Source organism: Candoia aspera, chromosome 3 (genome assembly GCF_035149785.1).
Source record: "Candoia aspera isolate rCanAsp1 chromosome 3, rCanAsp1.hap2, whole genome shotgun sequence".
Classification (NCBI taxonomy): Eukaryota; Metazoa; Chordata; class Lepidosauria; order Squamata; family Boidae; genus Candoia; species Candoia aspera.
The window spans coordinates 100,867,998-100,893,894 of record NC_086155.1 but is presented as its reverse complement, the minus strand read 5'-3'; the positions used below and the strand labels follow the sequence as shown (position 1 = coordinate 100,893,894).

Genomic DNA, 25,897 nt, shown 5'->3' with positions numbered 1-25,897 from the left:
GTGCCAATTGCGGGGCTGACAGGATGGATGCACATGGAATGAAATGTGCTTGTTTGGAAAAAAAATCTTTTACAACCCAAATGACAGTTTTCTTCTGACTGGGAGGAAGATCCACAATAAAATCCACAGAAATCTCGTCCCAGGGATGGGACGGGCTGGCCACTGGCTGTAGAAGCCCCTGTGGCTTCCCCCCCTTACGTTTTGACATGGCACAAACAGGACAGGAAGCAACATAGTCTTTTACATCATGTCTCAAGGTAGGCCACCAGAATTGACGACAAACCAAATGCAATGTTTTGACAAAACCAAAGTGTCCAGCAAGTTTATCATCATGGGAATGCTGTAAAATCTCAGCTCTTAAAGTTTCGGGCACATAAAGGCGGTGTTCCACCCATGCCAGACCGTTTTCAAAAGAAACAGTGTCTTTATTAGCTAGCAACCAAGTGTCAGATTTCAGCGCCTGGAGAAAGTCCTTCTGTAACTGACAAGGAACTTGCACTTTCCACTTCCCAGACTGGGGTTGGGGTTGGGGTTCCCCGCGCTCGGGTCTGGCTCCGAGTGACAGCAACTAAACCCAGTTGTGGTTCAGTGAGAACAGTCCCAACCACATCTGCCCCCTGGTCAAAATCCTGAGGTAAATGCAACAGAGCATCAGCCAGAAAGTTTTTCTTTCCTGGGATAAATTTTAACTGGAAGTTGAAATGACTGAAAAACTGAGCCCAGCAAATTTGTTTAGGACTGAGACGCCAGGGGGTGTGGAGGGCTTCCAAATTCCTGTGATTGGTCCAAACCTTGAAAGGGCATTTAGCGCCTTCAAGGAGGTGATGCCAGGCTTCCAAAGTGGCTTTTACAGCAAACGCCTCCTTTTCCCAAACATGCCACTGGCGTCCGGTTTCAGAAAATTCCTGGACAGACAAGTGCAGGGTTTTAAGTGATTTTTAGAATCTCTCTGTAACAAAATAGCCCCAACTGAGGAGTCAGAAGCATCAACTTGGACTACAAAGGGGCGTTCAGGATTGGGGTGCTGTAGAATAGGCTCAGCAGTGAAAAGGAATTTCAGTTTTTTGAATGCTACCTGGCATTCAGGCATCCAATTCAGCACTGCTCCAGGATGTTTTACCTTGCGTGTCTCCCCCAAGCCCTTGGTACAGAGTAAATCAGTGAGGGGCAAGGCAATCTCAGCGAACCCCTGGATAAATTGGCGATAGTAATTACTGAATCCGAGGAAACTTTGCAATTGCCTCCAGGTGCGGGGATGTTCCCAGCTTAAAATCGCCTGAATTTTTGCAGGGTCCATTTCAATGCCCTTGTCAGACACCCGATAGCCCAGATAGTCAAGTTGGGTCTTGTGGAATTCACATTTGGAAAGTTTGGCATACAGTTTGGCATTTCTAAGCTTGCGTAACACCTGTTTGAGGAGGCATTCATGTTCCTTCTCGGTTTCAGTGTAAATGAGGACATCATCTAAAAAACCAGGACCCCTTTAAACAAATGATCATGTAATACTTGATTAATCAATTGCATGAAGACTCCGGGCACCCCTGCTAACCCAAAAGGGAGGACTTTGTACTGAAATGAACCCAGTGGGCAATTAAAAGCAGTATTCCACTCATCCCCAGCTCATATGCGGATGCGGAAATAGGCTTTGCGAAGATCAAGCTTGGAGAAAATCTTGCCCTTAGACAAATGAGCTAACATGTCCTTCATGAGTGGAAGAGGGTACTTGTTGAGAATTGAGATGGAATTTAACCCTTGATAGTCTGTACAGAGTTGAAGCGTGCCATCTTTCTTTTCCCGGAATAGCACAGGGGCCCCAACTGGGGAATTTGCAGGTTCAATAAACCCCCTTGACAGATTTTTGTCAATAAAGTCTCATAATGCCTCAAGCTCCTTCTGAGTCATTGGATAAATTTTTGGCTCGAGCAATTGAGCATTGGGAACCAACTCTATTGCACAGTCAGTTTTCCGGTGGGGGGGGGTAGCTGATCTGCTTCCATTTCCCTAAATACGTCTGCAAAGTCTTGGTATTGATCAGGCAAGCCTTCTAAATGTGCCAAGCTAGGGCGTGGCATGGCAATCACAGCCCTTCCAACCCCTGCACGTGCAGCTCTCTCCGCTGTAGGAGCTTGGTAAAACCCATCTTTAAAAGTCACAGTTCTGTGTTCCCAGTTTATATGTGGGCTTCAATAGGTCAACCAGGGGATCCCCAGAATTACCAAGGGATTGCCAACAGGTGCTACAACGAATTTCAAAGTCTCACGGTGGCTGCCCATTTGCATTACAACAGTTCCAGTGAAATGGGTTGCTGCCCCCCCCCCCCCGCCATTGAACCATCCAACTGTGTGAAGATCAAAGGCTGCTGGAGGGGGAAGCTAGGCAGGTCCAAAGCAGCAACCAGATCAGGGTGAGTTAAACACCTGGAACACCCAGAGTCAACCAAAGCCCAAACCTCTGTAGTTTTTGTGCAGGAGCCCAATTTCACTTTTACTGCTAAAGTGGGACAGTCAGCACTCACCATAGCATCCCTGCACCCATCCTCCTCCACCTGCCTGAAAGCGCTCTTCATGGCAGGTGGCTGGCATTTCCCGCCGGCTCCTTAGAGTCGCCTTCAGCCTCTCCCGAGGAGTAGAATACTTCCTCAGCGTCGGCTGAGCCCCTGGCTGCTGTCATCCACTGCGAGGGGGGGTGGGATTTGGCCAGCAGCTTGCCCGCTCGATCTCCAGCCTTAGCTTTTGGGCAATCAGCTGCTCGGTGCCCTTTCTTTCCGCATCGGAGACACTGACCCCTCATGTTGCACCGATCTCTCTCCTCATCCCAGGCTCTATAGCTTGGCTGGGGAGCAGTCGCAGCACTTTGGGGTGCCCTCATGGTGGCGGGTGGTCTTTCAGATCTTCTAGCTTTCATGAAGGTATGCTGAGCATGCTCGGCCTTGCCTGCCAGACAGATCCATTCGTACAATGACTCTGGGTCATCTCTACACAACGCCCACTGTAGGACGTCCTGGTTGAGTCCCTCTTTAAACCGCTCTATTAAGGTTGACTGAGACCAGTCGGGGATTTTCCCAGCTAGAGCCTTAAACTCTAGGGCATAATCAGCTACAGACATTTGGCCCTGGGTAAGATCCTTCAGTGCCTTCTTAGCTCTTGCCTTGGCCAGAGGATCCTAAAAATGCAGCTTTAACGCCCACATGAATTCCTCGAAATAATCAGGTGCAGGGGAGTCAACCTCACTTAATTGAACATACCAGTCAGCCGCTCGACCCTTCAACTTGGTGGCAATGGCAGTTATCTTAGCCTCTTTGGAAGGGAAGTATGCTCCAAACTGCCTCATGTAACTTTTAGCATTAGTTAGAAAGAAAGATAACTTGGTTGGGTCCCCATCAAACTTGACAGAAAAGTCTCTCACCCCCACTCGGTTGGAGTGGAATCGGCAGCTGCTTGAGTGGTTGGGCCCCAGGTTACAGTAGCTTTCCCTCTTCAGGGGTGGGGGGACACTGGTGATCGAGCCCTGTGGGGTGGAGATTCATCCCGGAGCCGTCTCCGGCCCCGCTCCACCAGCAGTCCGGATGGGAGGATGGGGGATGGTTGCGTGAAACTGGGACCTCCATCATGCCTCCCCTGCCCCCCCCCCCAATGACAGAGACAGGTTTCTTAGCATGTACTCCATCGATTCTATTTTGGCCTCCATCACTCTTAGCCTTTCAGGGGTTTGAGATTCCTCCCTCCCTCGCGTGTTAGGCTGTCTCTCTGTTGATACCATGGTAGATTCTACGTCTGGGGTCAGCAGGAACCGATACTTCCAGGACGCCTGGGACGACCCTGGCTGGGGTTCTCCCACTTCATCCTAGGTGATCAACTCTGCGGGCGATTCACTGGGTGCCAGTTGCTCTGGTTCTCCCCCATCGTCAGATTCCTCCACCTCAGGACTGGAACTCAATTCCGCCCGGAAATCTGAAGGTTCTGGGGTGAGGCTCAGTTCTCCGCTCTTGACCGTCGACTCGGGCATCAAGCTAGCCATCTCCTCAAGTCCCCCGGTTGTAAACTTGGACTCGGCCATTGTTAACTATTTTCCCTCACAAGAAACTAATCTTGGTAGGAGCTAATGGTACAATTTTGGTGATTCTCAGCTTTATGTAATGGTTGCCTATTCTAAAACACCATCAGACTCATGAGCAGGAATTCAAAGGTATCTGATTTATTAAAGAATAGTATGCAGGATCACAGAGAAAGGTGAGAATGATGAAAGCGCGCCAAATGCAAACTAAAAACCCTCAGTGCAAATGAGATTCCTCCCCCCGTAGAATCTTCCCAAGCTCACAATCCCAGGTGCTCCTAATGGCTTCTGATGGTCCACGGGAAAAGTCCTTGAACAGAGAACATAACCCAAACACATTCCATTGTAATGAACACAGATACAGAGCTTGGCACAAGGTTTCACAGCAGCTCCCTCCCAAACAGAAACACGCGTCAGCACCATGGCATGTGAAACGTTACGATGTATACTGTACATTGAAACAGTGAACATGACACAGTGATAATTTGGAGCTAAAATGTATCACAAGAAGTATTTCATGGTGAAAGTTCTCACTGTTCTGGAGATTTAAAGAAAGTGCTGCTCTTTTTATGATATCTCTGCCTCCTGTTCATTCAACTGGTTGATATGATCTAGCTGCAGTGGGTATGGGGCCTCTCTCCCTACACTTCTGTTATGCATTTCAGTGAACATTATAGCTCTCCCTACAGTTTTTATTATGTGTAAGAACCTTTACAGGTTATTCTTGCATAAATAGGATCCCTTTCAGAAGACCATTCTGTAAGATAACTCTGTGGTTTAGCCTGCCTGCCTGCCTGCCTTCTTTCCAAAACTGACCTCTGAATTTCTTATCTAGTCTACACTGAGAGAGAGAGTCCATACCAATGAGAAGTTGGGACTGAACTCTAGGTTTGGGTTTAGATTTATTGAGGTGACCTTGGAATAATAATAGTATTCCATCTTATCCTCCCATTTGCAGCATCTGACCACAACTGTTTTTTATAATAGTGTCCATATTTGTCAGGAATGTTCTTTTGGCACAGGAACTGTGATTTCAGGCAAATATCCCCTCTCCTCTTGTACTGGAACTGTATAAAATATATCCCCCTCTGTTAAGAGGAGCCTTGACTCTTCAGAAAGTATATCTTGTGAAAGTAGAAATGTAGACAGAAGGATGGAAAGCATGAGCTGTTTTGCTTACAGAACAATTGGAGTCTACCCATTAACCTGAAATGAGATATTCTAGCAACAGCTGGATAATAACAGTGCATGTCCTGTTTTAGTAAAACCAAGAGTTTCCAGACCTGGAAATCAGAAAGGAAGTTCATCAGATAACCCAATTGAGATATCGGTAACAGCTGGAGAAGAAGTGACACTTCCCTGTGAAGTGAAAAGTTTGCCACCCCCTATAATCACCTGGGCTAAAGAAATGCAGCTTATCTCTCCATTTTCTCCAAGGTAAGTGTTAAATCATTTGTTTGTTTACTTTGTTCAATTTTCTGTAGAAGTTCTCTAACTGATATGACTAGAGGCTACTAGATAACTCTGGCCTTATGCGGATTATTAATATACACCAAGAGTTGAATGTTTAATCTTACATTTTGTTTCAGTCCCTACCTATTTAATGGGTAATGGAAATTTAATATGTGCAGTATATTGTCTGTGTCTTATGCAGTTATATGGTAGCCTTTCATAAAGTGATTTTCTCTAAGATTGTAATGTCCATCATCCTTGGGCTCTGGAGATAAGATCTATAGTCCAACAGATTATTAGATTAATACTAAATAAATGATAATAGAAACATTTATCAAAATGCTGTGCATATGCTATTTTCAAATCTGTCTCCTCTCTGTGACTTCCTTATAAACTGCTCTTCCAAAATATTTAAGTTTTACCTGGCAAAGAATATCTCTGTGAGGAAGCATCAAAATGCCTGGAGCTTTGGCTTACCTCAGAACTCTGTAACAAAGCCATGGGCCTTCCTGGGTGGCTTGCCATGTTGTTGGGTATCTAAACACACACATCCATTTTAAGAACTGGGTCACTGAAAGGGTAATTAGAAGTTACCTTTGCTGTTGATATTTCTTACTTTTCCCCCTTTCTTGAATCCATTAAGAAAGAGTTCAGTTTGGAAATGAGAGAGGACTGACTTTGGCAGCATGAATGATGGTAGTCACTGATAAATTGATTAAGGAATTGGATCACAATCTGTTCTATCTCACAGGATGGATGGGAGTTTTTGTCACATACTGTTTCCTTACAAGCTTGTGACTTAATGCATTGTTCTCATCCACAATCAGCAGCAAACTATAAATACACATGGCTACATCTACTCACATTCTTCCTTTGTTGCCTTTGCTCTGTTTTCATCAATCTAGTATGTTGGATATACTAGATTGTTGGATTATATCTGGCAGATTTCCTAGCCAACAAGGTCTTTGGAAAGCCTGCTTTTTCCATTTCTTCTTTACGCTTTTTACTTTTACCTCTCTTTTCTCATTTTGAGTATACCTGCCTCATGCATTTAAATTGATTTAGAAATCTTATTTATTCTCAAGGGAAACCTTGAGAAGGGTGCTTATATATGCTTATATGAGCAGATAGGGATCCTTGGAAATTCTTGGTGCATATTCCGTCATGGTTTATTGGTACCTTCCTTTCCATAGGGAATCATGGGAACTATAGGTTCTAGAATTTTTAAGAATCTCAATAAATTATACATCTCAGGATTCTTTGAGAAGCATAACCATTATCTTTTATCAGATCAATGTAAATTATAGAGAAAAGATATTCTTTCTGAGACTCAGTATTGTAACTTTAGTTTTGATCAATCGCATATTTGCCCATCTGTTTTTTTTCAGTATATAAAAGTACATAAAAAGTCTTCCTGGGTTGGCTTTTTAATAGATTTTCCTGAGCTCAGGAGAAATTATTTTGGTCTGGTCTTTGTCCTTTTGTTAAATTCACCAGTATCTCAGCCCAGTTTGCTTTGGTGCAGAAATCTGATTTCAGTTGCTCTAGTCTTGAAATCAGTTTCTGCTGGAGAGTTCACAGTGGAATTAACAGCTTTTGCCAAATTCCACACCATTTTTGTAGTTTTAAAATATTGAGTATGATATTATATTGCACTGCAAAATACTGTTTATAGAACATATCTAATGTAAGGATATCAACCAAAAACTTTCAAATTATTTGTCATCATCTTGAAGTAAAATTTCAAATGTCATAAATTTATTTCCATAAGCAGAACTATGGAAATTATATTTGAGAAACTGTGCTGAGCCTCACATTCTCATTCTGTTATATCTGACCAGATATTGTGGCTATAGCAGAATATGGACTTACTTTCCAGGTTTCACCATAGCGTATAGGCCTAACTGCCAGATCTTTTCTGATGGGTTTTATCCAACTCTGTGCATTGGATTGGGGCGATTCTTTGCATATACAAAATTTCCTTCAATTACACATTGACTGGTAATTTAATTTGTAACACTGAAATTTCCCCCTTATAAGCAACACAGTTTGAAACTCATAGACAAATCGCGTGGTCAGAGCAGTCACATGGCACAGAATATACTTTGAACCATTTCTATGGAGGTATTGTTCACAACTCCTATAATTCCCAGCCAGCAATGCAGTCCATGATAATGGGAAATTATGGACTTTGTAGCTTGCCTGAAAGACACTAGACTGGGGCAAGTGGAGAGAAGATAGAAATGGGAAGCTTTAAAGATGGGGCAGCATTTCTAAATTTAGCCAAAGTGGCTTGAACCAGCAGCAGTTACAGCAGTGAGACTGTTTGGTTATGTAGCTTGGCTCTTGTTTTACATCCCATTCCTGTCTCCCCTTCTCTCTCCATTTCCAGCTCACATTCCTGTCTTGTCTTTGTCTATATGCTGTTCTAATTTACTGTCTGTATGCTGTATACTTCCTCCTATTGCCCTTTCTTTGCCTTGATTGTCTTCTTCCTCCCCTGACTCAGATTACTAGGGCTCAGAAATGCTATCAGAATATGCAGTAGGGAACTAAGACTTTTGTACAGGTACATCTAACCATGTTTTAGCCATACTTTTTATCCCCATTGTTTTAGGACAACAGCCAAGTTGCCTGTTTTTGTTTTGGCATGGTTACAGTAAGGAAACTCATTCTGTCATGGAGAATCAAATATATCTCGAGTAAACCAAGTTCATTAGTACTATATTTTCTATCATTTTTGGCATGAATCTTGAACCTCTGTGGTTACTGGTTCATACAATTATTTCTGTGCATCACAAATGTGTTTTTAGTCAGCTGGTCCTGACTGTGGTGATGGCACGCTCATGGTGCTGAGAATTATTATATCCTCTTTGCAACAGATTTGCCAAGAGCAACTTCACAGCAACCATGATCAGCATCGATCTATCCCAACGGGGCACATGATGCAGATCATACACTTTGGTATTTTGTTCTGATCAGAGAGGTGTCATGAGAGTGGGCGCAGCTCGTGTTTCCTCACTGGGCAAATCACCAAGAAATATTATTTTCACTGATTAAGTTTGGATTAGTGGCTATACCTCACATCAGTAGGGATATTGCACTTATTAGGATGATCTGCCTGAAAAAGTTATTGGATCCAGTTAGATTCCAAGAGGGCTTGGAAAGGTTTGTGGTCAGTTCCTGTCATGAGTAAGGAGGGCGAGCAGGGGGCTCCCATCCAGACTGTTAAGCGCATGCGTAGCACTGAGGAATTGGGCAGCCATTCAGAGAGACACAGATCGGGACCGCCTTAACCTTTGGGGTTTATATGTCTGGGTTTTTCCCACGCTTCTTCAGTTTGTTAGGATTCCTGTTATGTACAAGCAATAAAACATTAGAGACCATTTCCTTGTCTCAGCGTGCTTCCTGGCTGTTAGGACAGTTCCATCTGTGATTCAGACAGTGCCCTGGTTGGTACCTGGAATAGGGAGCTTGCTGGGACAGACAATATAATTGCTCTGTGCTGGTGGCCTTGTGGACTCAGATGAACTGTGGGAGCTGAAGTGACTTGGTAGATGGCTAGAGTATAGGTGGAGGAAGACCCAACTGAAATCTGATACTGTTAGTAGGTGGTACACATTCCAAAGGAAGTTCATTAGATTTGTATAAATTATTGTCACTTTTGCTACAAAAGGCTAGCTGTGATTGTTATTGGAGTGTTGTTTTGCCCTTTTGTGTAACTTTTGAGGAATGGATTGTTGGCAATTGTCTCAGCACTTTTTCATCTTGACCAGGCATTAACTGTCAACCAGAAAGCTTGCTGGGGTTTTCTTCATCAGCTCAAATTCTCCACAGAGACAAATGTAATATTTATTTATTGACTTAAAGAATTTATATGCAGCTTTTCATTATAAAAATAGCATTGCAGCAGACAGTGAAGTGGTAACATTATACAAATTTAAGTGTGGTCAAATTCAGATGTATGAAGATAGTAAAACAATAAAATGGCAATAAATAAATGGTTGTTAGAGCAGGTAGTGAAAAGCAAGGCCTAGGGCAAACAAAGAGAAAGACCTCAATTGAAGGGAAAATACTCCATAATGATGGCCATCCAATCTTTGTAGGGAGCTTATTCTACATGAAGAACACTGCTGCAGAGAATGCCTGCTTACACTCCATATATTTCTTAGCTCTTTTCATTTCATGTCTTTTTACTCTTCCCCTGCTTCTCCACATTGATGAAGCCGTGACAAAATGCCCTGCTGTTGATCTGTGAGGGAAAGAGCAGACAAGAGAGAGCTGACTACAATGGTAGAAGGCAATAAGAAGCAGGGGAAGAATGTAAATCCTTCCCAAGGAGAAAATGCCTTCCAGTCTTTTGCCACTGCCTTCTGGAGAAGAGCAAAATAATCTCTTCCCCTTTTGTGTGAGTGTCTGGTGTCTGTCTTTTATAGGAGATGTGTTAGAAAATCTTCTAACTGGAAGCTACTCCCTCTCTGAAAAGGACAACATAGCCTTTTTTTCTGTTTGGCCTTGCCTTCTGACAACATGATCTTTGGAGATTCTTAGGAGGCCTCAGACTTGATCACCAGAGTAATTGTACAAAGCAAACCATTAAATATCTGTTATTATAAATACTGTGGAAGATTTTCTGTGAATAATTATACAGTACTTAGTTTCTTTTATTTTTATTATTTATCCATTGAAGGATCTATCTTCTGGATTACTTGAATTACTTTTGATAATTCCTGTAACTTTGTCATCTGGCTGAAGGACTTGGGGTATGCTTATGGCATCCCATGAATGGAATATGAAGAGTACATGTGGGGAGACTTCATTTATTTTAAGGAGTCCTCACAGGGGCTGTTGCCATAGCTCTTCCCTTTATTCTGTTAGATTTAGCAAAATATACATTAATTTGAGAGTACAAGAGCATCCCATTAAAACGATTCATTTGTTGTTAGATTTGTTGGTTGCCATTATTGGTTAACAACAAAATTATACACAAAATAGAGTGGGCACTTTGAGTATGGCCACAGTATTCAATGACTAAAAAGTAAGCAGTTATTTTTGACAGTTTTAAAAAGTTAAAACTGTCAGAAATCAAATTCAAAACCACGTTAAGAATAAAATGTGAATCTGATAATATTCTGGTATGAATCCTGCAGATCAGAGATTATCATCCCAAAGGCACCATTTCTAAACCAGATCAGTTTGGCTTTTGACAGGGACTGTCAGAGAAACTTTTCAGTTTGTATCCTCAATGCATATACTGCTTTGGTAACTTTGGGGGATTTTTTTTTTAATGTAAAAGGGGATGGAAAATACCTCCAGCTTGGTTGTGGACTGGGTTTGTAGTATGGCACATTAAATGGAATTCTGTGGACTTATGACTCTTACTTCATTCCTCAGCTATGCAGAACGAAGGAGTCAGAGGGCAAGCACAATTAAGGGAAAAATGGAAAATCCATCTGTACAAAAGTAATACTGAACAGATGCTCTTTGATGTGCAACGTTTCTTATGAATGCTTCTGTAAGAGCCTTTCATGTTCTGATAAATATTTATGTAGTCATCTCTATTTCCTGCTTTTTCCCCAGACATAGCTTACTCTCTTCAGGCTCAATGAAGATCACTGAGACTTGGGAATCAGACAATGGCTTGTATGTCTGTGTAGCCACAAATATTGCTGGAAATGCAACCCAACATGTAAAACTACATGTACATGGTAAGAATCCTCCGCATTAAATAAGAAATATTAAATTAAATTAATAACACACAATTAATTATTAATATTAATTAATTAATTATGACTAAGGTCACTGGTATCAAATTCAGATTGGACTGAGGGGTGTGGAATCCAGAGGCTGTACCTTTATTTAACATGTAGGTGCTTAGTGGAAAGGATTAGCAATAGTATCAGAAATATTTTTCAATATTTTTCAATCTTTCTTTTTGGCCCTGAAAAGCTCTCTTGAGCCTGTTTGCAATAAATGATACACAATTATGCAGTGGAGAGTTAATTTTTTAAACATTTCTCCTTGCGGTATGCCACCCTCCTACAGCCTGCACTGTTACCATCCCAAATCCATTCACTGGCACCTTTTGCCCCTTCTGCAGGGTTTCAGAGTCTTCCTGTTATTCCTATTTGTTGACATCCTGAATCTTCTTGTGTACGATAATGGCTTCTCCTAGATCTTAACAGGCTAGATAAGACCTGCTGCTTGGCCACAATTTATTGGAATGGTATCTGCTCATTGAATGAAAAGGATCTGTATCAGATCATGTATTCTTAATATCTTTTTACTCAGCAAAACCCACAAATTCATAAAATTAGTTAGCACCAAAGATAACACAAACACCATAAAGATAACATGTGGATTAATAAGGCATGCTATATCAGTGATTACATTTCTTCTTAGCCCCCCCCCCCCCAAATCTGGTTGTGAACATGGTTATTTGGGGGGCGGGGGGAAAAAGATGAAATGATGTTATGACACAAATTCTCCTCCTGTGCCTGATGCAAGTACGTAAAGGGTGGAGCTAAAACATACATTTCATCATTTTGACAAAATGGCAAATATCTCTGCCATTGAGTGTTTACGTTGAACAATAACAACTAAGTCTTTTGAATTTTTGAGACGTGTTCCTAAGCTGCACAACCATGTCAGGCGGAGCATGACCAGACTTACAAATGATCATTATAATGGATGAATGAATTACTTAGCACGCATCAAGCCATCCCATACCTGGCAAAGGGAAATTGGCAATGCTGATCAAGTAATGTTTAATTGTCTAGTTTTCTTGAAGAAGGCACTATAAAGGTAGCTATCTATTGTTTTTCTCTTTGGAAGTAGTAGTATTTGTTTCTTCTTGTGTTATTTTTCTGGCTGAAGTATAGGTAGCTGTGGATTTTAAAAAAGGAAATTAGAATGAATAAAAGGATGCTTAATTCCAAAATATTCAGATTTCTGTATCCTGTAGATAACAAAAAACTCAGATTGCCTTTAGAGAAAATAAAACATAAAGATTTCCAGTCTAGACTTGTAGTATTTAATCAGCAAAGACATTTTGAAAATCTTCATATCTAGAAACTTCTAGGAGCTTTTTAAAAGTTACTTGCAGTGTATTTCATGTACGTTCACTTTCAAGTAAGTTCCCCTGTGCTTCATATTGCACCTATAGAGAGAATAAATATAAGCTCACCTATCCGAGTAGTTTAGGGTGAACAACATTTTAAAGTTGATCAATTTGGACTCAGTTGCAGAAGCTATGAAATTTCTGTAGAAAAGAGGAAGATCAGTCAAGGGCTAAAGGCCAACTCTTGAGTATATTTGAAGATAAATGACACATCATCATATCTGATCATGTTCGAAAAACATTTACATCTTCTGAAGATCACAAATATATTTATACATACTCCCATGATACACATTTTTTCTTGAGTGTAGGTTTTTTCCCTGTATTTTGATACAGAAACATAATTATGCCCACCTAGAGAGAGGTGATGCAAAAGATCTCCAAGATTTTGAAGAACCATTGCCAAAACTGATACCAGATTAAATGGGCAAATAGCTAGACATAGTATAAGACAAAGAATCATTTGGGGTTTGGTGGCATCAAAATCGAAAAATAAATAAATAAATGTCAAAGTATTAAGTATATTACATTTAAACCCAACCAATTACTTATAAGAATTGCCATTCATTGGAAGCATTGTTTTTGTTACAAATATACTGTAGATGATTCCAAGAAATAATTTTATATGGGCTGAAGAAATGATGGTGACTTCTCTTTATAATAGTATATGTTTGTCAAAAGATAACCATTTGAAACTGGTTATTTAACATTTAGTTACTATAATTTAACTCATCAGAAGGTAACTTTTTCACTGATTTAACACAAATGCATAGGTAATTTCTTTAATGATTTTTAACCATTCCTCAAATCCTGTGTGCTCATGTCCTGTTGGTATTGCTGGAAATGTTTACAAAGGGTATTGTTAAACGAGTTCTCTAGGTTATTCTGAAAGATTGCATTGGGTATGTAAATATCTTTAAAATATATAGGGGCCAAATGCTATGTTATATTCTTCATATTTTACTGAATGATCTAAAATCTTCCTGTATTAGCTTTATTTAATTATTTTTTTAAACCTAGTTCCTCCAAAGATACAACATGGGCCTCGAGCGATTAAAACAAAGGTTGGTTCCAGAATTGATATACCTTGCAGTGCTCAAGGAATCCCACCTCCAATAATTACTTGGCTTAAAGATCAAAAACCCATTTTGATAGACAACAGACAGTATGCTACTTCTCCAGATGGAACACTGAGTATCATCAAAGTTCTGCTTTCAGATTCTGGAATCTATAAATGTGTGGCAAGTAACATTGCTGGCCATGACGAAACTGAGATAATGATCCAGGTTCAAGGTAATGTTAACATTATAATGAGAAGTGCAGAAGAAGAATTGATTATCATTTACTTTTTTTTAAAAAAAGAGGTTATTGTTTACACTTGCAGCAACTAATTGAATTGTGGGGTTTTTTAATTTAAAAAATTTAAAACATACACATATAACCGTAAGGGAGAAAATGCTACTGCACATGTATACACAGTCACATAAAGCAGAGAATCATTTGCAACCCAGACACATGTCTATATAGGGTGTATATATTTCTGAAAATGCTTTCCCCTACTGTGCAGTATGTTGTGTATTATTGGTGAACTTCATGAGAAATTCAGAGAACTGCAAACTTTAAATGACACTAAATTCACCTTTTCCACTGGTTCAAAAATGCAAAATTAGATAGGTTAACTCTGTCCTGGAATTTTTTAGCTATGGCAATTTCATTCTAGTTTACAAAAATACTAACCACTCCCAGAAATCACTTTATTTAATTTTTAAACATTAATTTCTCCTCCATTCTGTGTTTTAAAAAAATATTCATGAAACATACCTAAAGTAAAAGGAAATTGACAATATAAGGCTAAAAGTAACAGGAGTTAATTGTAGCTAGAACCCAACACAATCCTTTGTAGAATATAAGAGAATATGTGGTAAAGCAGCTGAACTGAACTAGTAAAGAAGAGGTACCTTTTGTGGAACATTAACTGTTGATATTAGGAATTATATTTGATGTCACATAGGCAGACTGCTGCTTTACCTAAAGCTATCTCCCCTCAGTTGCTTCTTCCAAACTCCCATGATTCAGTGGAGGTTTCTATAATACACTGAAGCAGATTGTGTGGGTGGGTGGGTGGGTGGGTGGGGGGGAGGAGAAGGATGGCCATCATCAGATATAAACCTAGGTATCTTTTACTGAAAAAAGAGACTTTATTTTTGATGTCAGTAAGGATAAAAGCATGGCAGGTATAAAAAAAATGTGTGACATTTCACTTTAGCAGGATAGGAAGGAGTTAAAAAGTTCAGGTATCTACTGTAAGTCTGGCTGGGTTATAGGAACAAGAGGGTACCATTGCTTCTCTGTTGAGCTAATGAGTACATTGTAACAGAAAGGGACAAATCCAGTGTGTGGGGAAATTCTTAATTTATGCATCAAGCATAGTTAACTCTTGAATTTTGGTGTTTCAATGCTAAAGGTGATCAAATGTAATGGAGGCATATATCTCCAAATGCCATGAGGAATATGGCAGTGAATTATGACTTACCTGATGTAGCTTCTGTCTCTTCTTGAGATCTGTGCTTAGAAAAGAGTTTTTTCTCAGAGTTTCCTTAGCAAATTCTAGCACACCATGAAGCTTCTGAACCAAGTAAGCAAAAATATAATGCATAATATATAATCAAATTTTAATGTTTAAAGCTTATATATATTTTTAAAAAGCTATGCAGTTTTGAGAATTTTAAAGGTTTACAAACTGGAATTTGGGAAACCTACCTAATAAATGCAAGTAAAGTTTATATTCTGTTTATTTTGTATTAGAACCACCAATTGTAGGACCACTTGATCCACCATACAACACTCCATTTCAAGAAAGAATAGCAAAAGAGCAAGTTGCATTCCCATGTCCAGTCAAAGGTATAGAATGTACATGTTGCTGAGTGGAGATTTTCAGTTTTTGGGAAATCCATACTGTCTTTTGTAACAGGTTGATTTGCATCATTTATTTATTTATTTAAATTTATTGGCTGCCCAACTCTAGTGGACCCTGGGCAACGTACAAAATTAGGGAAAAATAAAAACAGCTAAAAACATCGAATCACACAGACAACCCAGACTAAATAATCTAATGGACAGCAAAACCAACAAACAAAATGGGCCTAAGACAAGTAAGAAACAACAACACCAGGCCTAGGACCAAAGCCAGGTTTTCAAAGCTTTCTGGAGCCCCAGGAAAGAATGCGACTGAGCAGAAAGGCAGGTCTAAATCAAATAAGGACCAATAAAGTCAAAAGCCAGTTCCCTGGAGCCTCTTGTCTATGTGTCTGCATGTGTGTGTTGGTATGTAAGGTTACAGCTACGTGGAGCTGCCTGTGTGAATAAGGGGAAGATTGTATCTGTGTATATGAGTAGATATGAGTGTGGAAAGGTTATATGTGGAGGAGAAAATTTGTTTAAGTGCATGCTCATGTTTAGGCATCCATAAGTGCTAAGTGTGCCCATGAAGGTCTGTCCGGTCCTGATGCAGCTGCCCCTATTGTAGAGTATTCAAATGTTGACCAGGATACTATGGCCCCTTTGTGGTGGTGGGAGGATAAAGAAAGGACCTTGGGGGAAACAACAACAAGAAGAAGCTGTATTGCTGCCTCTGCTTATAATGAGTGCCACCTGTTTAAATAACAAATATAATGGAGAATTTGGAGAGATAATTTGCAGAGAGTTCTACCTGCTACTTCAGTCCCTGGAAACTATGGCAAGGTATAGGTTTTTCAGGGTTTTTTTCTGGGAGCAGGGTCTGTGTCAGTTCAGGTGCTCTTGAACCTGGTGTATATTTTGTTAAAGACTTCCAAATACTTTATTCTGAAATGCTCTCTCTTCTTTTGAACTTCAAATTTCAACAGCATATTTAGAACCCTTCATTTTACTATATAGGTACCCCAAAGCCTGTGATAAAGTGGCTCCATAAGAACAGGGAACTTACGGGCAACGAACCTGGGCTTTCAATTTTGGAAGATGGGACGTTGCTGGTCATTGCTTCCGCCACACCATACAACAGTGGAGAATATATCTGCACTGCAATCAATGAAGCTGGAAACACAGAAATAACTTATAGTCTGAAAGTTTATGGTAAACTAACCCCTTTGCTATGATTCAATGTTACTTCATTCTAAGTTTAGGGCACAGGTAATTGATGCATAACTAAAGTATAGACATTAGCTGTGTTAACATTAAAAATTAGAAATAACCTTGTATTGCATGTGTGAAAGCCAAATAGCCAAGAGGACTGAGGATATTAAAATAAAAAAAAAACCAATCATACAAATAAGTGACTCTCTGTAAATATTTACTCATTTGATTGCAGTTCCACCTGAAATCAAAGATCAGGACACAGTGACCAATGCATCTGTGGCCATTAATAAGCTTATAGATCTGTTATGTGAGGTATCCGGTGATCCTTTTCCAGTCATCACTTGGTATAAAGATGATGTGCAGGTACATTAATATGTTATCCATACTTTTGTTAGCTTCAAAATGAAATCAAGCTGAAAGCTTGAGATAAGAATTATAATATTTTGGTTAGCTGGTCTTTGTTACGTTATGATGCTGGCAGCATTTCAAACAGGTCTGAGCAAAACCAGATTCAGTTCCATATGAGTGAAAGGTTATTATTTTAATACAATCTTATATAGGAATTATACTGAAAATAATGTTCAACCTCTGTTCTTCCTATAACCCTATCTGAATGAAGCAGCATGTAAATGTAAGTGTGTAAATGTAAATAAAAATACATTCCTTCAGGGCTGTAGGCTTTGCAGCCAAAAAGGATAGATTTTTTTTAAAATAACTGAGGGCAAAATAAGATTCAAGTTTATGAAGAGTGGATCTTGATTCCAGCTTCATCTAACCATGAGGTTCTCTGCATAAATGGACAGTCTCCTAATCTCATGTTGAAATCCTGAGAATAGGTTGAAGGAATTAGAGGGGTTGCTGTAACTTCAAACAGTGACAGTTTCTTCAATACTGTTGCCTTTATACAAGAGGCACTGAATTAGACATTTCTCTTCTTCATTCACTGTTGCTTTCCCAGAAGAATCTATCCCATCAAATCCCAGAAGTTTATGATAATTTCATAAATAGGAATTAAGTTATTTAGCCTCTGTTATTACTCCTGGTTGCAAGGCATGTTGTGTAACTTGTCTAATTAAGCACAGAAAATTAAATGGTATATTTAGCTGATATAACCTTAATTATTCTTGAATCTTTTCAGGTTCTGGAGAGCAGTACTTTGCAGATTTTGAACAATGGAAAGTTGTTGAAACTTCTTAAAGTTGCAACTGATGATGCTGGCCAGTATTCATGTAAAGCCACCAATATAGCTGGGAGTTCAGAGAAATTTTTCACTATAGATGTGCAGGGTTGGTACTCTTAAATATGATTCTATGTAGAAGTTGTCTTTGGTATTTCAGAAATACCTGTTTAGATATGTAATACAAGCATGAAGTACTGAGCAGCCAATTATAAATGTCTGACTGACTCAATTTTAAACAACCAATACAGAAACCCCTCACTGCAATTAATCCCAAAACTACCATTATTCAAATGTGAATCCTATTGTGAAAGTATACATATATTACACAGGTTCCCAACATGAAGTGCTGGTATGGATATTACATGCTACTATTTAATATGCATTTCAGATGTGAAAAGAAAGCAAAAGAGATGAACTTATTTCCAGGATTAGCTTCCACTTTTCATTTTCCTAAAATAAAGGCACTTTACAGCATTTTAATAGTGCTTCCTATTTAATTATTGTCTCTTATTGTTGTCTCTTGTCTCTTTTTACTCTAGTCCCACCCATTATAAGAGATGTTGAACCCAATGAATTTTCAGTCATCCTCGGTCAAGAGGCAACTTTAGAATGTAGAGTCAGTGGGTCTCCTTTTCCTATCATCCAGTGGTTCAAAGATGGCAAGTAAGTGCTAATTCTTAAACCATTCTAACATAATTTATAGACTTAGAGAAAAATGAGAAGCTTGCTTCCTATCAATAAAACAAAATTGGTGTGCTTTTTTTGGACTATATATTATGTCCGAGGAATTAATTTAAGTAAAGAGAAATTCATATAAAGACTACAGATCTTGTAACCATGTTAGCTTCTATGCGTGTGATATTTTTCTCACTAGTTACCATTTTCTAGATGAATTGTTAATGAACGTGAAAGAATCTTGTGTATATCCTCTGAAAAAGGGAATACTCAAGATTTCCTAAAGTGTGAACTTTGATATTATTTTACTTTGTAGTATACCTATCAACATGTTATATTTCCAAATCTTTATATACAAACATTTTATTAAACTGATGGCACTTTAAGAAAATGTAATGCTGATAAAGTTAGGTTCTTGAGCACTTCTTGTGTTATTTAAAGCACACTGGCAAATTTAGCACAGGATGAAACTAGGCTGTTTGCAAACTAAAGCTGTGTCCTGCCATTATCTTTGAGATCAAGCTGTAGATCAACTTTTCCGTAGTCTACAAAGTCAAAATGTTGTGACATTCCACCCTTGTTAAGTTCACTTGAGATACTGAAAAGCATAATAATAGGCTCAGGGAGATTGTTGCATTCTTTAAAGAATCCCATTTATTAATATTTGTGGCATCGTTTTGAATAGCCAACATAATTTGGATTAGTTGAAATAGATAGTGTGACATTGGTGTTTTTACCTCAGTGGAATATTTTTTACAGTAATTTATTTCTACTGGAATGTCTCTTGAAGGATGTTTTAATAGAAGAATCCAGTTTTCCTTCAGTAGAAAGGAGTAAGTTTTCCATTTATAGTGCTCAAGTTTGAATATATCAGAAAGACTGTATCACCAATAAGTAGGCATTGTTTGGCAGTGTCTCTGCCTAAAAGAGACTCACCCCTTTAGAATATGGAGCATCAGTATTAATATTGCTTACCTGAGAAGGAATGACACTGGAGATGGGGGAGAAAGCCACATTCATCTCAGCATTTCTAAAGATGCATAGGGTGATAATCCAACATTGATTACTGCAAAGCTGCAAAGTTATGCTTTGGACTATTCATTTTCCAGGAAAAACTGGTTTAAATCTGGCAGCACAAATGTTAGCTGATAATAAGTATGAGGTCCTAAATATTCTTGAGGAAATAAAATTAGCATGCAATAATGCAGTTTAGAGACCAACCAAAATGGATACAATACTGGTAACTTTAGTTTGGAAAGGTGTACATTGTAGAAATATGCTGGAAACCGTTAATTGATGTCTTCTGTTTTATCAGATATTTTGATACCATTTAGGACTGATTTAAGTGGGTACAAGATAGCAATCATAGCATGACAAAGGGTGTTTTTTTTCTGAAGGCCCCTCTTTTTAGGTGATCCTAAAATTGAGATTCTGGACAAAGGCCAGATCCTTCAAATAAAGAATGCTCGAAGAATTGATGAAGGACGCTACCAATGCAGTGCAACCAATTCTGCAGGCAAACAGTTTAAGGAACTCAAACTCATAATCCACAGTAAGTAATTACAAATATATAAACTTGCACATCTTTTTGAGGGGGTTGATAATAAATATGACAGAGTCCTTTGAACCCCGATTTCTTGTGTTCCCATAACAAATAAATCAAAATGTTCCTTCAGCTTAAAACATATTAATTAATTAATTAATTCATACATTTACATTCTTTTTATTATAGAAGCTATAAAACTGATCACTCCAGGAAATAATATTTAAAACAAACATACAATTATCAATAAAAGTTAGCTGTTACTATAATGGATCTTCTGTCTGAAAACCCATTGTACCTTATTCATTGGGAAAATTTGAAGAAGGAACTTCAAAGGTGGTCTTCTCAGAGTTGAAATTACCACTTCTTCAATTCAAGAGAGGCATTTGTTGCTAGGTGCAGTGCAGTGCTACAGAGACTGCTGGTTTTAAAATAGCTTTTTTCTTTACCTTTGCTTTTAAAATTTGTAAATTGTTTTTAACCGTGGGTCACCTTGGGAATGTTTCTTGAATGAAATAAGACTTCAGAAATTAAACATCTGTCTTCTAGATAGTGCTGCTCTGAAGCATGGTTGTTGTTGAATGAATAATTCAGTTGCTTCCGACTCTTCGTGACTTCATGGACCAGCCCACGCCAGAGCTTCCTGTCGGTCGTCAACACCCCCAGCTCCCCCAGGGACGAGTCCATCACATCTAGAATATCATCCATCCATCTTGCCCTTGGTTGGCCCCTCTTCCTTTTGCCCTCCACTCTCCCTAGCATCATCATCTTCTCCAGGGTGTCCTGTCTTCTCATGATGTGGCCAAAGTATTTCAGTTTTGCCTTTAATATCATTCCCTCAAGTGAGCAGTCTGGCTTTATTTCCTGGAGTATGGACTGGTTTGATCTTCTTGCAGTCCAAGGCACTCTCAGAATTTTCCTCCAACACCACCGTTCCAAAGCATCTATCTTCCTTCTCTCAGCCTTCCTTATGGTCCAACTCTCACAGCCATATGTTACTACAGGGAATACCATTGCTTTAACTATGCAGACCTTTGTTGTCAGTGTGATGTCTCTGCTCTTACCTATTTTATCAAGATTTGTCATTGTTCTTCTTCCAAGGATTAAATGTCTTCTGATTTCCTTACTGCAGTCAGCATCTGCAGTAATCTTCGCACCTAGAAATACAAAGTCTTTCACTGCTTCTACATTTTCTCCCTCTATTTGCTAGTTATCAATCAAGCTGGTTGCCATAATCTTGGTTTTTTTGAGGTTTAGCTGCAAGCCAGCTTTTGCACTTTCTTCTTTCACCTTCATCATAAGGCTCCTCAGTTCCTCTTTGCTTTCAGCCATCAAAGTGGTATCATCTGCATATCTGAGATTGTTCATGTTTCTTCCAGCGATTTTAACTCCAGCCTTGGATTCCTCAAGCCCAGCATGTTGCATGATCTGTTCTGCATACAAGTTGAATAGGTAGGATGAGAGTATACAGCCCTGCCGTACTCCTTTCCCAATCTTAAACCAGTCCGTTGTTCCGTGGTCTGTTCTTACTGTTGCTACTTGGTCGTTATACAGATTCTTCAGGAGATTCTTCTGAAGCATAGTATTTACTATAAATGTTTACTTGGAAAGAAATCTTACTATCTTCAATTGTAGTTTGGCTGTACAGTATGAATTTTTTGGTAGGGGTAGAGGAAAACTTAGAAACAACAGGGGAAGTACCTGAAGACTGCTAAATCGTTATGGTGATTCTTTAAATTGAATCTGTTTGTCTTAGTCTGCGTTCACACTCCCTGATTTCTTTTCCAGGTTGAATTTTACTGAAAACAAAGCTTTATCTTCCTTTTGTGAATAATGACATATTAAAGAGGATTTGCAGACATTCTCCAAACATGATTACTAAGCATAACCTGAGAAGGAAAGGCTGGCAGAAAAGAATAGCAGAGATGTACTGTATCTGTAGTCTAGCTGTGACAGAACCTAGGCAGAACAATCTGAATCTTGTACAGTCATTGAAACAAGAGACCAGGGATGGACTGCCAGAATACTGAAGGATAGGTCATAACTGATAGTGTGCATGAAGGCTTCATGGAAGTGTGGAGAAAAGAAAGACAGAGAACAAGAAGGGAAATAATTTGTGTGTATGTGTGGGAAGTCTATGTAATGCATTCTGACCATAAGTTATAGCACTTAAAAATAAAACAGAACTGAGAACATAACCTTGGATGAGGTTATATTACCAATTACTTTTCCCAGTCTGTTTGACTCCAAATACAGTCATTTAGAGATTGCATCTGAGACCCAGACAAAATGCTATCTTTGTTTAGTTGTCTGCCTTCTAAAGGGGAAGAATTTGCTATGTTAAATAGCAAGTACCTCTGCTGTTACATTTATATGTAATATAATACAGGTAGTCCTCGCTTAACAGCCACAATTGGGAGCAGAATTTCAGTTGCTAAGTAAAGTGATCATTAAGTAAATCTGACCTGATTTTACAACCATTTTTGCAGCAGTTGTTAAATGGATCACTGCAGGTGTTAAGCGAACTATGTGGTTCACCGTTGATTTTGCTTGCTAGAAGCTGGCCGGGAAGGTGGGAAATGGTGATCACATGACCACGGGATGTTGTGATGGTCATAAATGTGAACCAGTTGCCAAGTGCCCAAATTGTGACCACGGGGCCTCTGCGACAGTTGTAAGTGTGAGGACCAGTCATAAGTAATTTTTTCCAGTACTGTTGTAAGTCTGAACCATCACTAAACAAATGGTTGTTAAGTGAGGACTACCTGTAGATGGGGCTATTTTAGACTATTAAATTCCCCTTCAAATAATATCTATAAAATGCACCATTCTGAATACATATAGCAATGTCTACCCACATGGGTATGAGTTATAGTTAATTCAGGTATTCTCAAATTCTGCTGTCCATGAATGAATAAACTGATGATTTCACTGGGCTTAGGGTTGGGCAAGGAATAAATACACCAATGATTAAAACTGTCATTATATCTTTTAAACTTTCATCAACATTGCCAGAATATTCATTGTTTTTAGCTTTTTCCTATCTTCCAAAACCCCTTTTTCATTTTGAAAGGCTAGGAATGTAACAATAAAGAAAAATACTGAACTCCACTAGCATGTACAATGCAGATACTCCAAAAACTGATTATGCAATACAACCCATATCAGAAATAACTAGCTAAAAGCACTCCTAGGATGGGTGGATGATTTTGATAGATAACCAAACCTTAGTTTAGCTCTCTCTTAAACCCGCTCCTGAGTAAGCCTGGATCTGCTGCAGGCTTGCCTAGACAAAGTGGGAATGAGTTTTGACAGCACTGCCACTTTACCTGGACAAGCCCACTTAGTTTTCCAAAAATACCCATGATCCTCCTCTGAGTTCCTTACAATCCTCTCTGGGGAGTCACAATCCACATTTGAAAACCCTGGGATAGAGTACGCAAATTGTAAACACAATGGAATGGACTAACTCTTATACATGTTTGCAGAGCAGTACACCCTCTCCTCATTTAGTGATCGTGTTCCATTCCAACAACTTGGTCATTAAGTGAAATGGTTGTTCCATGAACACACAACAGAGGGAGAGAGTGCAAAGATCACTGGTTGCTGCCATTTCATCTAGATAAAATTCTCTCGTACAGTGTCCTGTGCCTAACCCATTTTTTTCCTTTCTTTGTCCTCTCGGAGGGCTGAGAGATTGCTTAAACAAACAATCTCTTCTTGAGCTGCTTTTCTCCGTAGCACAGCATATCCTTAAAAAGTGCTAACCACAAGTTAACAAACTTAGCTCCTTAATTAGTAGATTAGAACCCTCTGTCTGGGTCACACTGCTGCCTGAAACTGACCAGAACTTAATCAGCTTCACACTGAAGGCTTTTGTTGTCAGGCGCATGAAATTTGGTCATAAATGTGTGCATTGGCCAGAAAATGAATTTTTTATTACTGTTGTATTTGCATATGTGACTTGATCGCTGAGGAGGGGGCAGACCTGGCATGTATTACTGAGACCTGGCTGGGCATGGAAGGGGGGGTGCCCCTTTTGGAAATGTGCCCAGCTGGGTTTATAGTATGGCACCAACTGAGATCCCAGGGCAGGGGAGGAGGGGTGGCTGTTGTCATCCGAGAGTCTTCTGTGGCCTTCAGGGGCCCTGCTCCACAAGTGGCTGGTTGTAAGACCCTGTTCTTCAAGTTGGGTTCCTGAGAACAGTTGGGAGTGCTGCTGCTGTACCAACCTCCCTGCTGCGTGGCAACCTCCCTGCCTGAGCTGCTTGAGGCCGTCTTGGGGCTGGCGGTGGAGTTCCCCAGGCTTATGGTTCTGGGAGAGTTCAATCTGCCATCCCTGGGGCGTGCCTCAGAGGCAGCTTGGGAGTTCATGGGTACCATGGCAGCCATGGGCCTGTCCCAGATAATTTGGGACCCGACTTGAGACAGTGGTCACACCCCAGACTTGGTTTTCTTGTCAGAGCAGTGGCAATGTGATCTGAGGGGAGAGATAGATCTGTCCCCATTGTCATGGTCAGACCATACCCTGGTGGCCCTGAGATTCTCTTATGCCATCCTCCTCTGCAGGGAGGTAGGACCCATTCGATTGGTCCACCCCCGGTGACTGATGGACCCGGTAGGGTTTCAGAGGGAGCTGGGGATTTTACCTGGTGATCTGCTGCATGGTCCAGCAGAGGCCCTAGCTGCAGCCTGGAATAGGGAGGCGGCCGGGGCCTTGGACAGGATTGCGCCTGTGCGGCCTCTCTTGTCTCATTGAACCTGGCACTCCCCATGGTTTACGGAGGAGCTGAGGGTGCTGAAGAGGGTTAAGAGATGCCTAGAGCGCCGCTGGAGGAAGACAAAGACTGAATTCAACCAAACACAGGTAAAAGCTGCCATTAAGGCCTACCTTGTGACGATAAAAGCGGTGAAATATCAATATTTCTCCACTCTTATTGCATCTGCAGAATGCCGCCCGACGGCCCTGTTTAAGATCACTCAATCCCTTTTGGGGAAGGTGGGTTCAGCGACCCACCTACAGGGCTGTGCAGAGGAATTTGCTGAGCATCTGCAGGACAAAATCACTCGGATCCACTCCAAGTTGGACTCCAGGCGTGAGGCGTGGTCTGTAGAGATACCAGGGGAACAGGCTTACCCAGTTATCTGGGAGCAGTTTGATCCTGTTGGACCTGAGGAAGTGGACAGGATCCTATGGACAGTAAATGCCACCACATGCCATCTAGACCTGTGTCCCTTCTGGCTAGTAAAAGCAGGCCAGGAGGTCACATGTGGTTGGGTCTGTTAGCAGATTGCTAGGAAAGCCTTTGGGCCAGGAGAGATCAGAAAAGTCACACACCAGGCATTTCTATAAAAATAATTTTATTTAGAGAAAACAAACATATTTAAAGGCTTCTGCATTCTTACAGGCTCTCAGTGAGAGCTGCTTAACTCTCTACATGCCTACACAGAAGGGAAACTGAAACTAAAACTAGTCCAGGCAAGTTCTTCTCCCCAGGTGCAAAAATTAACATCTGAAAAGAGGACAATTAAATTCAACCTCTTCACCCGGCCAAAATGATTAGTTACCATAGTAACCTTAATCTGTAGTAGAAAACATATTAACAGGGTCCATGCGATGGTTAATACATCATTGGGAGAGGGGGTGTTTCTGGCGGCCTTTAAAGAGGCGTTGGTACTCAAGAAGCCATTGCTGGACCCTACTGTTCTGGACAACTTTCGTCCAGTCTCCCACCTCCCCTTTCTGGGAAAGGTGGTTGAG

The 25,897-nt window shown here is 40.1% G+C and overlaps 1 protein-coding gene across 1 annotated transcript in view; it reads left to right on the top strand.

Moving 5' to 3' along the window:
* The window catches only part of HMCN1 (hemicentin 1), a 269,695-nt gene that overhangs the window by 115,085 nt on the left and 128,713 nt on the right, over positions 1–25,897 (top strand). The window contains exons 22-30 of the mRNA XM_063298423.1: positions 5,316–5,490; positions 11,086–11,213; positions 13,646–13,918; positions 15,431–15,526; positions 16,541–16,735; positions 16,971–17,101; positions 17,877–18,024; positions 18,458–18,581; positions 19,991–20,145. Coding sequence (XP_063154493.1) covers positions 5,316–5,490; positions 11,086–11,213; positions 13,646–13,918; positions 15,431–15,526; positions 16,541–16,735; positions 16,971–17,101; positions 17,877–18,024; positions 18,458–18,581; positions 19,991–20,145 — 1,425 coding nt within the window. The remainder of the gene's footprint in view (positions 1–5,315; positions 5,491–11,085; positions 11,214–13,645; positions 13,919–15,430; positions 15,527–16,540; positions 16,736–16,970; positions 17,102–17,876; positions 18,025–18,457; positions 18,582–19,990; positions 20,146–25,897) is intronic.